This window comes from Saimiri boliviensis, chromosome 5 (assembly GCF_048565385.1).
Source record: "Saimiri boliviensis isolate mSaiBol1 chromosome 5, mSaiBol1.pri, whole genome shotgun sequence".
Lineage (NCBI taxonomy): Eukaryota > Metazoa > Chordata > Mammalia > Primates > Cebidae > Saimiri > Saimiri boliviensis.
This window is the reverse complement of record NC_133453.1, coordinates 150,847,615-150,860,316: the sequence shown is the minus strand read 5'-3', so window position 1 is coordinate 150,860,316 and position 12,702 is coordinate 150,847,615. Positions and strand designations below refer to the sequence as shown.

Below are 12,702 nucleotides of genomic sequence, written 5' to 3'. Positions count from 1 at the left end.
AGCTACAGAATTATTAGAATCATTGGGACCAAGAGATTTTTCCTTTCAGGGCTCAGGATATTCCTAACTTTGCAGTCACAATGCTAAGAAGAGTTAGGTTGTATCAACATTTTCACTTGCTTGTCTGAAGCTATACTGTGGTCATATTTAAATTCATCAACATTGATAATTTGAAGAATAATTTATGAGACAATAATAGTCTGGCCATTTATGTCTCAAACGTCTAATAATACCAGTTTTCCAGTGATGTTTATGACGTGTCCAGTTGTGGAAATTAGGTGTTCCATTGTTAGTGAATGACACAGTTAACTGGAACAAAACTGAACAACTGAAAACATGACTGACCTAATGTTTCTTTCAACGTTTGCAGACAGATCATGTGACATATAGCCTATCCATTTGGTATCGTCTCGGGCCAGACAGATCAGGATACGACGGGCTTTGCTGGTTAAAGCCCTGGCCCTGGTGTGTTGGAAGCTTGACACAACCACATTTTTTCTTGCTGACATCTTCAGTGCTGGTCAGTGAGGTCCCTGCTGGACAGAGGCCCTGGCCTTGTGTGATGCCATCATATCAACAGCAGCTTTGAGCATCAACTTGGCAAGGAAGAGACGGGGGACAGAACTGACAGCTGCTTGTCAATGCCAGTCTAGGAACGTGTGTCTTGTTTGCTCATGGCGCAATGGCGGGATTGGTCTTGTGGCTTCACCTAACTACAGGCCTGGGAAACCTTCCTGGGGGTCCAGTAGGGAGAACAGTGACAGGTGTGCGGAGCTCTGACAAGCTACTAGTGAACCAATATACCAAACACCTTCTACAAGATTTGTGAAGGGCTTTACATGATGGGACGTTTTATCTGGTGCTTTAGAATATTACATCGTGGCCACCAGTGGGGGTGACTAAAATCTGCATGGACGTTTGTGGGAACGGAATGAATCAATCAAAAGTGCATTCTATTTGGACTTTGAGGAGCATGGAAAGGGAGTTCAGTTCCAATGGCAAAGCCGTGCGATGGCTGGGAAGAGCTGGGCGTGTTTCTCAGGGTCAGGCTGCTCTGTGGCTCCATCCACATGGACTGCAGCTCACTGTAGCTGTGCGGGCAGTGACCTGGGTGGTCCCCGAGAGCACAGGGAAACCTGTCACTTTCTGCAAGAAGACTCAAGTTGTGTGGCGTTCTGAGAACTTGCAGTCCTTGTAGCTGCGTGTTCATTCACTTGTTGATGCAGTGTTTTTGAGCGTGTGTTGACCTACTCATCACCGTGAGAGGCACTGGGGATGCCTGTGAATAAGGCTCGGTCCTGACGGTGTCCGATGGCACCTGCACACTGTCCCGCCTCTGTGATGGTGAACCTGATTCCTGACAAAGCCCAAATGCACAAATGCAAAATGAGAATTCCTCAACTGCGCTTAGCATTGTTTATTTATGCTCAGTTATTCTTGTGCAAAGATTGACTCATTTTAATGAATAAATGAGCATATGAAAAGGTGTTCGACCTCACAAGTCATCAGTAAAGTGCAGAATTTAACCACAATGAGATGACATCCTCTTAAGCACTCACAATTTTAATTCTGCTCCTTCATAATATCTAGGGAGCATAATATTCATATTTTTAATCTCACTGCTTTTAATAGGGCTTGAGGGTACCAGAAGTTGAGTACAAATGAGTCTTGTTGTGAGTGGTGAATAATACTCATCCTCAACATTGCCAATATTTCAATTAATTTTTTAAAAGTAGGGGCTAGAAAATCATTTGATATTGAGACCTAAAAAAGTGAAAATAAGAATAAGAAAATGTTAGTTATGGCGCCTTCCTTTCTTGCTGACATTTTAATGAGTTTGTCATAGATGTTCTAGTTCACATAAGTTTTGACAAAATCAAGAATACTAAGCTCCTCAGAGCCTGTTTGATTTTCAACATGCTTCAAAAATGCTTGAGACCACAAACAGCTCCAGTGTTGAGTTAAGCTCTGGTTGGTTTCCCCGCGGCCTCAGCCAGTGTGTGGTTTTAGCTGAGAGACCTGTATGGCACCTTTCTGTCTGAGGCTAGCATGGCCGTCACAGGTACATCGCGGCAGCTGTATGTGAGCTGTCTTCTCCATGAGCCTGCACAGTCCTTGGGGCAGAGCTCAGTTCAGTCCAGCACTCCCAAGGCCACAGAGACCATACCTGAGTGTGCTCCGGCCATGTATTGAGGCGGCTGTCTCTCAGCTTATCCTGGGAGTTCAGCCTGCCACTGTCTTCCTCTGACAATGTGAGTGCTTTAGAATGTGAGTGAGCTGGCATTCAGGGGACAGCCTGAGTCACTGATATTTGTGTTTATCAAGGACAAAGATCCTGCCTTTGTGTCTCTGTGTGTTCTCGTTGGAAGTCCCCATGTTTGGAGAAACTGACCAGTCTCTAAGCACAATAACCCTTGAGTGTCCCGAAAGTTTTAGTTGCTGCCTTCTCATGGTGTATTTGTAGAGCTGTCCCATTTCCCCATCCTGCCATCACAATTTCCTCCTTGCCATTTCTGGAACTGGGATGGGATGCATTCATTGAAAAGTGGTAGTTTTTCTACTTGTGCGGATGAAAAGCTGCAATCAGCCAACTTGGTGTAGCAAGCAGTGGGCCTAGAGTCCACCTAAGATCAAATGAGGGTCAGCTGAGGCAGGTGTGTACCTCCTTCCCCTCCTGCACTTCCCTTCCCAAGGTGCCTGTGTGGTTTAAGAGGACCTAATCTCTGCAAGGTTCAGTGGCCTCTGTAAAATAGGGGTCTGGCTGAGTGTCTTCGTCAGATCATGTTATGCCAGCAAAAATCTCCATGTGACCCACTTCTTTTTTGTTACGTAGCTTTATTGTAGCAATAACTAACTAACACACCTCACAATATATTCACGCATGACATCCAGTCGCTAGGATAAGCTGGCCCATCATTTTCTTATTTATATTTGTGACTCAGCTTCTTAAATTGGATATGAACAGTGCTCATGGTAAAAGATTACATTGATAACTTTGACGACCTTAAAATTAGGAACTTGGTTCTCAAAAGATACTACGAAAAGAAGCCACAGAATGAAAAAAAGTGCAGGCAAAAGCATCCATTGTTGCATTTGGAAATTATTATATCTAAAATATAAAAAGAACACCTATAGATCAATAAAGGAAAGACAGGAGCCCCAGCAGAAAAATGGACAGGTTGCGGTGGCTCACTCCTATAATCTCAGCACTTTGGGAGGTCGAGGTGGGCGGATCATGAGGTCAGGGGTTCAAGACCACCCTGGCCAAGATGGTGAAACCCCATCTCTACTAAAAATACAAAAAAACAGCTGGGCGTCGTGGTGGGCGCCTGTAATCCCAGCTATTTGGGAGGCTGAGGCAGAGAACTGCTTAAACCTGGGAGGCAGAGGTTGCAGTGAGTGGAGATGTTGTTGCTACTGCACTCCAGCCTGGGTGACAGAGTGAGACTCGGTCTCAAGAAAGAAAGAAAAATGGACAATAATCTTAAATAGACACTTCGCAGCAGAAGATATTGAAATTACTGAAATTTTTAACAAGTATATAAAAAGGTGTTCAACCTTTTAAGTCATGAGTAAGATGCAAAATTTAGCCACAATGAGATCCCACTGTATCCACACCTAAGGTTAGAATAAAAGACTGACAGTGGTCAGTGCTGAAAGATTGTAGAGCGGTCGGAAGTGTCGTTCATTGCTGATAAGACTGTAAATTTGGACAGTGACCTTTGAAAATGATTTGACAGCATCTGCTAAAGTTTAGAGCAATGTGTATTTCCTGCTCGACAATTTTGTTCGTAGTGGTATGCCCAACAAAAATATGTACAATTGCACACCAAGAGACTGTCTGAAAAATGCTCGTAGTAGCCTGTTTATAATAGCTCCAAGCTGGAAACAATTCAAAATATCAACCCCTAGAATGAACAAATGGTGGGACAGTCATACAGGGGAAGACTCTACAGAAAACATGAATGTGTTACATGAGTGAGTCTCACAGACACGTTGGCCAAAAGAAAAGTCTGGCGGAAAAGAGTACATGCTGTCTGATTCCGTTTAGAGAGAACTCAGAAACAGGCACATTTACTCTCTGGTGTCAAGGGCAGAGCCTGACTGGCATCCTGGGGCATGAGAACCTTTTGGTGTGGTGTGCACAGGTCAGCCCCTGGGGCAGAGAGTGGAGGAGCTTGGTGAACAGAGAGGGAGGGGAAGCCAGCAGGGTTCCCTGCCCCTGCACTGGCCCGTCCATATCAGTGGAAATATTTATGTGAGGCAGAATGCTCAGAAATAGAATCATCTTTATCTTTTCCAACCTCAGATCTTGTAAATGACTCACTTGATGTAATCGTGGCATTTCCTAAGCCATCTTGGAAACCACGCAGAAGCCTCCAGGCGTTGAAAGGAAGCCATCAGCTTCACTCGGAGCTGGTGTTGCAGCTACAGCTGGTACTGTGGACAGTCACAGCCGCTTCCTGAGTGTAGAAGGGAGAGGGCAGGCCTGGAGCTCTAGCTTCCTGGTTCTGATGTGTGTCCTGCAGCACACAGCAGGTGCCCATGAAAACAACTGAATGTTGGAGCCAGGCTTTAAAATTGCTGTGAGGATTCCGTTAATACATACAGAGTTCTGAGGAGCAGTGCCTGGTTCACAGTTGCCTGAGATACGAACAAACGGTTCAGGCTGATGGCTGAGCAGAGCAGGAAGACAACAAAGATTATGAAAAACCGTCTTACTTTTTGCTAGATTTTAAAGGGAAACTAGAAAGAATGGGAGTTTTCTCATGAGAGAAACCCTGTGCGGTCTGTGTGATGATTGAATAAGTAGTTAGGTGCTCCCTCCTTCTGGTCCCATAGCAACTGCCTGATGCACGATGCTAAAATAGGCCTAACTCCCTGGTTCCTTGGCCCCTTCCGACTTTCTAAGCCAGCTCATCCCAGGCGCGCTGTCCTATTCACCCACCCAACTGTGGAGTGGGGGCTCCCCACAAGGAAGCTCTGGGCTTGCTCCCTGGAGGTTGAGTGCTTGGTTAGGTGGGAGATCCAGAGCTACCCCAGGGACAACCTCAGTGTAGCTATCCAGCAGAAGGTCCTTGATTATTTGTGATTTCACTTGGCCTGTTTTAGGAAGTGATGGCCGGGACTCATGAATTCCCACATGAAAGGGTGGCAGGCAGGGTGACTTGTCCTTTATACAGTATGCACAGTCCGTCTGGGTTTTCCTGGCTGGAAGGGTGAAGATAAGGAACTGATGAGATACTCTCTGGAGATGCATCCTGCATGCCTCAAGGCACACAAGTTAGTTCATCTTAATTGATGAGGACAGTATTGCTTTTGGTCAAAGTCAGTTACACGACGTCCAGGTCAAGGAACATGTATAGCCTGAGCACATCAGAGGAACGCAACATGGTGGCAGGGGAAGAAATTCCAGCGGACTGGGGATGGAATTCTGGCTTTACCCCAGCGGGCTGTGCAGCCTGGAGAAAAGCACTTAATCTCTGGGAGCCTCGGTTTCCTCCCAGGCTGGGTGCTGTGGGAGACCCCGCCAGTGCCTGTGCTTAGGAGGCTGCTGGGGGACTGGGGAGAGCCCTTTCCGACTTTCCTTTGAATCGTGTTGCCCGGGGTTTTAAAAATGGGGGAAAAGAGGCTCATTGAGCTGTTTGTTCTGCGCGGAGACTTGACTGTATTGGGGACACAAATGAAAGTACAGAGCCACTTATCTCAGATTTTTGCATTAAGAAATGGCAAAGCTCTCGGTGAAAGATTAATGCCCACTCGAGGAGGGGGTTTGATGGAAACTCCATGGGATAAAGACAGGTCACATAAATGAGACTTTTAATCTACATTAGTCTCCACTCAAGCGCATTTGTAATTTGTAGAAAAAGAGTCTCAATGGCACATTGCTGGAATTTGTAATAGAATGTGAAGCTGGAAATTGCGATGTTCCCGTCAGTGGCTTTTTCTTCCAGCACACTGTGGGCCTCGCCCTTTGTCGCTGTCCCTGAGGAGCTGGTGCTGAACAGAGCAGCCCGGAGCGTTGGTCATGGGGACCTGGGCCCCGCTGGAAGATGTGGCCTGGACTCCTCAGAGCAGGACTGGGCGATACCAAGCAGACTGGCTCCTGCACTGGCAGCCCGATTAGTGCCGCTGGCTCTGCAGACGGTGCAATTAAAAGTAAGAGGGAAATTGAGGTTTTGCAGGGACAAGCTCTTGATTCAGCTGTCAGCTATTGCAGGGAATTTTTCTGACAAGACAAATCTTGGTTGACTATAGAACCCATTCTGAAGTTGGATGGATGAGAGCTAAGGCAGGAGTTTTGACTGGAGGAAAGCTCAGGCCTCCAGAATTGATAAAACAGAACTATAAACAGAGTTCTAAAGGAGCGTCCAGCTTTTTGTCATGACTGAAATTTCTCTCAAAATCATGGAAAAGCACTTGTGTTCTCACCGATTGTTAAGAGAGTTTCTCCTGGCTACATAGCAGAGAGAACAAGGGGGTGCCATTTCTGGGTGTCAAAAAGTTTTACCCCGGGGAAGTGAAATTGGAGCAATTATAGAAAAGATACGGTGATCTGTCATTAGAGGAGTGGTGAAGGAGTCACCATCAGATGTGATGGTCAGGTAAGCAAGTGGCTGTTCGTCTTCCGTACCCCGTGGTAGGTGCCCTGGAGAATTCAAAGAAAAGTAACATTCTGGCTAGGAGACAAAGCTAACAAAAGTAGGAAATTTAGGCCACTGCAGTCTCCTTGCTGAGAAATCTCATGTGTGTCTGCCTTCACATGCTAAAGGACAATGCCCTTCCCAACACCAACGTCCTTTTTAAAAGTTTTCTGTTGTAGTAAGAAAAATAATATATCGTATGGTTAAAAACTATGTGGTTAAAATGGCAAGGTTTGTGAGATACCTGTATGTCACACAAAATTGTGTATGTATGTAAAGTATGTGATATGTATATAGATATGTACATATCCGTATGTGATAACGTATGTGATATGTATATATCACATAAAAGTTGGCATTTTAACCATTTTTAATTGTACAACTCAGTGGCATTAATTACATCACCATCACCATTATCTCCAAAACATTTTATTAACCCCAAGTGGAAACGCTGTAATCATTAAGCAATAGCTCCTCATTTCACGCCCTCCTCCCCGTACCGCTGGCAACCTCTTAATCTGCCTTCTGTTTGCTGGAATCACATTCGTTTACTTCTGCTTTTGTCTCTTTTGCTGTCGTATCTTAGAAATCATTGCCAAGTTCAGTATACTGAATCGTTTCCTCCGTGTTTTCTTTCAGGAGTTCTGTAGTTTTAGACTTGGTGTTTAGGTCTCTAATCTACTTTGATTAATTTTTGTACATGGTGTGAGTTAAGGGTCCACCTTTATTCTTTTCTTGTGGATATTCAGTTCCCTCAACACTGTGTGTTAAAGAGACTGTACTTGAGTAGACTTGGCAATCTCATCAGGTATCATTTGACCACACACATAAGCATTTATTTCTGGGCTCTATATTCTATTCCACTGGCCTGTTTTTCTCTATGCCTTGTGATGTTTTTTTGGTTGAACACTGGACATTTGAATATTATATTGTGGTATATCTGGAAATCAGTGTCACTCCCTTCTCCAGGGTTATTATTACTAGTTTTTACAATTAAAGACTGTAATAGTCTTGTTTCATGACTTTTCCGAACAGTTTTTGAAAAGACTGTATTCCTTGTCATGTACGGTCACTAGACTCTCTGTTCCTTGGTGATTGCTTACTGTGTTCAGTCTGGCTTCTTTGATTCAGCATAATTATTATGAGATTCATCCATGTGGTAGCATACATCAATAATTTATTCCTGCTATTACAGAGTAGTATGCCATGGTTTGAATATGATACCACTTTTATACATACTTTCACCTGTTGATGGATATTTGAATTGTTTCCAGTTTTTGGCTATAACAACTAAGATGACAGTAAACATTGTATTTGAATCTTGGTAGTACCTTATGCTTTAATTTCTCTTGGGTAAATACTTAAAGGTGAGTTCATATGGTACGTGTATGGATTATGTTTTTAAAAACTGCTAAGCTGTTTTCCAGAATGGTTGAACCAAGTTACACTCCCAGCAGCAGTGCTTGAAAGTTCCAGTTCCTTCATCTCCTCGTCAGCATTTACATTAGTCAGTGTTTTTGATTTTACACATTCCGAAGTGGACAGTGAATGTCATCGTGGCTTCACTCCACGTTTCCCTGATGGCTAGTGATATCTGACCATCTTTTCATTTACTCATTTGTCAGTCTTACATCTTCTTTGTGGACGTGTCTGTTTAAAATATTTCCCATTTTAATTGGGTTGTTTGTTTACTTGTTGAATTTTGAGAATTAAAAAAATATTTATATTCTAGATATTAGTCTTTTATCAGATAGATGATTTGGAAATATTTTCTCCCAGTTTGTGGTTTTTCTCTACTTAACAGTGCCCTTTGAAAAAGAGGAATTCATAATTTTGATAAAGTTCAATTAATGTAATTTTTTTCTTTTTATATGTTGTGTTTGCAATATTATAGCTAATAAAACTCAGGATCACAGATACTTCTTCCTATATTTTCTTCCAGAAGTTTTTTTTTTTTTTTTTTTTTTTTTTTGAGATGGAGTTTCGCTCTTGTTACCCAGGATGGAGTGCAATGGCGCGATCTCGGCTCACCGCAACCTCTGCCTCCCGGGTTCAGGCAATTCTCCTGCCTCAGCCTCCTGAGTAGCTGGGATTACAGGCATGTGCCACCATGCCCAGCTAATTTTTTGTATTTTTAGTAGAGACGGGGTTTCACCATGTTGACCAGGACGGTCTCGATCTCTTGACCTCGTGATCCACCCGCCTCGGCCTCCCAAAGTGCTGGGATTACAGGCTTGAGCCACCGCGCCCAGCCTCTTCCAGAAGTTTTATAGTTATGTTTTACATTTAGGACTATAATCCATTTGTATTAAATTTTGTATATGATTAATGAACAGATCAAAGTAGAAGTTCTTTTGCATTTGGATATCCAACTGTTCCAGCACCATATGTGGAAAAGACTTCTCCTTCTGTATTAAATCACCATTGAATCTTTGTAAAAAATCAATTGACCATAAATATATGGGTATATTTTTGGATTCACCATTGATCAATTTATTTTGATGCCGTATCACAGTTTTTATTGCTGTCACTTTATAATAAATATTGAAATGAGATAATGTATATTCTCAAACTTTGTTCTTCTTTTATAAAAGTTGTATTGATTATTCTAGTCCTTTGCATTCTTACATGAATTTTAGAATCAGTTTGTTAATTTCTACACAAAAGATTGCTGGTATTCATAGAAAACATTCTTAGGAAAAATGAAAGAAGATAAGAATAATTGGAACTATATACTGTGTTTATAGATCAGAAGCACCTATATTGTTAAAATGCTAATTTTTCCCAAATTAATTCATACATACCCCTCTGCCTGAAAGGGGTCCACCCTCTAGTTCCTGATATTAATGGCTATATATGTTATGTTACATAGCCAAGGAACTTTATAGGTGGGTTTAGGTTATAAACCTTCATAAAGGGAAAATTTTCTGGATTATCCCGGTAGATTCAATATAATCACAAGGGCCCTTAAAAGCAAAGTGAAAGGTAGAAAAGCCAGTTAGAGAGCTGTGACAGAAGAAGAGGCGGAGAGATATGAAGTGTGAGAGGGGCCTTGCTGGCTTTGAAGATGGAGTAATTGAGGCATGAACCTGGGAATGCGCATGCCTCTGCAAGCTCAGCACAGCTTTTGGGTGACAGTCAGTCAGGAAACAGGGGCCTCAGTCTTACAGCTGCAGGGAACTGGATTATGTCAACACCCGAATGAATAGAGAAGCAGATCCTCCCCTAGAGTCTCCAGACAGGTAGGCAGCCCTCCCAACACTGTGGCCGCGGCTTCATGAGACTCTGAACAGACATCCTGCTGTGAACCAGCATACTCTGACCTATGAAAACCATGATGTAATAAATAGGTGTTATTTCAAGCTACTGTGTTTATGATCGTTTGTTACGGTGGCTTTAGAAAACGAGTACACATCTGTAATGTATAGAATCCATAGTCATGCCACTGATCTTATTCTTGATATTGGCAATTTTGTTTTTTCACTTGTTCTATTCAGGTAGGCTAAACGTTGACCAATCTTACTAAGCTTTTGAAAGAATCAGGTTTTGGTATCATTGCTTTTCTCTAACATTTTTCCATTTTCTATTTCATTGATTTCTGCTCCAGTCTTTATTATTTCTTTTCTTCTACTTATTTTGGGTTTCATTTGCTCTAGCCAGTAAGGAAAAATTAAGCAGATCATTTAAACAAAAATTTTATAAAAGAAGACATATGGAAGGTACATTGAGAGATGCTCAATGTTGGCTGGGCAAGGTGGCTCATGCCTGTAATTCCAGCACGTTGGAAGGCTGAGGCAGGTGGATCATTTGAGATCAGGCGTTTGTGACCAGCCTGGCCAACATGGTGAAACCCTGCCTCTACTGAAAATACAAAAATTAGCTGGTCGTGGTGGTGTGCGCCTGTAATCCCAGCTACTTGGGAGGCTGAGGCAGGAGTATCACTTGAACCCTGAACCCGGGAGACAGAGTTTGCAGTCAGCTGAGATTGCGCCACTACACTCTAGCCTGGGTGACAGAGTGAGACTCCATCTCAAAAAAAAAAAAAAAAAAAAAAGATACTCAATGTCATTAGTCGTGAGAGAAATGCAATTGGAAACCACAGTAAGATCCCACTACGCATCCACTGGAACGTCTAAAATCAAAAAGGCTGACCAAGTTTTGGTGAAATATAGAAAAACTGGAATTCTCATACACTGCTGGTAGGATTGTAAAATGATGAAATCATTTTGGAAAATAGTTTCACAGTTTCCTAAAGCATAAATGTTTCATATAACATTACATAGTATTAACCTGTCATATATCCAACCATCTCATTCCTAGGTATTAACCAAGGGAACTGAAAGCATATGTACATACACAGACGTGTATATGAATGTTCGTAACTTGTTTGTTTGAAATTGCCAGACACTGGAAACAATCCATGTGTCCGTCGATAGGTGAATGGTATGTACCTTGTAACATACCCACACACCAGCATACTACGACACATGAAAAAGATGAACTATTGACTCATACACCAACAGTGAAGGTTCTTAACATGGTTATGCTGAATATTGACTTTTTGGTCTAGTTGATCTGTCTATTGAGAAATAGACAAAAAATACAGCTGGCCAGGCATGGTGGCGCATGCCTGTCATCCCACCACTTTGGGAGGCTGAGGTGGGTGGATCACGTGAGGCCAAGAGTTTGAGACCAGCTTGTTCAATATAGTGAAACCTCGTCTACTAAAAATACAAAACATTAACTGGGTGTTGTGCATGCACCTGTAATCCCAGCTACTTGGGAGGCTGGGCTCCCCAGCTTGAGCCCGGGAGGTGGCAATTGCAGTGAGCTGAATTGTACCGCAGCCTGGGCGACAGAGCAAGATGATGTCTCAGAAACCCCAAAACAACAACAAAAGACAATGGTATAATTACAGAAAATCTGCGTTTATAGAAAATGTAAACCAGTCGATAGTGAAAGAAAAGAGATGAATGGTTACTGGGAGTGTGGAAGCTGACCAGAGGAGCAAGAGGAGCTATAGGACGTATAGGAACATGGGCATGAATAAACTTGCAGGGTCAACGGGCATGTTCATGATCTTGATTGCAGTGTTGGTTTTGTGAGCATACACATTGCCAGATGGAAATTACATGCATTTTAAGTATATGCACTTTGTAGTATGACAATTTTTCTTGGTAAAGAAAAAAGGCAACCAGAAGATAATGAATCGGTGTGTTAACAGTGGAGCTATATCTCTATGTCTATTTACTTATTTTCAGGATGGATTGCTATTCTGGGTGCCATCTGGTTGCTAATTTTAGCTGACATTCATGATTTTGAGATAATTCTACACAGAGTGGAATGGGCAACCCTTCTGTTCTTTGCAGCACTCTTTGTTCTGATGGAGGTAAGATTTTAGAACTTTTGCCATATGACATCCTGATTTTGTATTTCATATTTTATTTGGTGAATGAAGAAAGTCTATACCAACTTTACCTTGGCTACGAAGTATCTCTGACAGTTTCTTTATTTGGTTGCTGTTTTTATTTTCTTGAATTATCTTTGTGGTTTGTAAACTCATTCTAATTTTATTCTCTATAAAATATAATTTATTGTAAGTTTAGTTTGGAGCTAAATTACTTTTGATAGCAAGTTTACAAGGCAGTATAACCTTGGTGATCTGTTTCATTTTGTTTAATATTTGAGTAAAATTTCTGTTATCACAGAAAAGACTACATCAGTAATAAGTATTGTTTCAGTTACGATTGTTGTTACAGAATTACTCACATACTTTTAAACCTTGAGACTTCATTTACAAACTCATGAATTCCTCATACAGAAACATTTCCTAACATAGAAAGATACTGTTTCTCAAACCATTCCCCCAGCACTACTTCTCTTTGCGTTTCTTCAATTTAACATGTCATGTGCTTTCATTTTCATTAAGCTAGGAATATTTTCTGATTTTTCATACAATTTTCTTTTTTGACTTATGGGTTATTTCAAAGGATGTTTTGAAGGTTCCAAATATTTGGGGATTGCCCATGTTTCTTTATGTTTTTGATTTTTAATTTAA

General features: G+C 41.9%; 1 protein-coding gene across 6 annotated transcripts in view; it reads left to right on the top strand.

Annotated features, from left to right (window-relative positions):
* OCA2 (OCA2 melanosomal transmembrane protein) overlaps positions 1 to 12,702 on the top strand; it is a 241,394-nt gene that overhangs the window by 128,037 nt on the left and 100,655 nt on the right. For all 6 annotated transcript variants that reach the window (XM_074400144.1, XM_039480091.2, XM_039480090.2 and 3 more), the window contains one exon: positions 11,906 to 12,033. In XM_074400144.1, the coding sequence (XP_074256245.1) occupies positions 11,906 to 12,033 (128 nt within the window). The remainder of the gene's footprint in view (positions 1 to 11,905; positions 12,034 to 12,702) is intronic.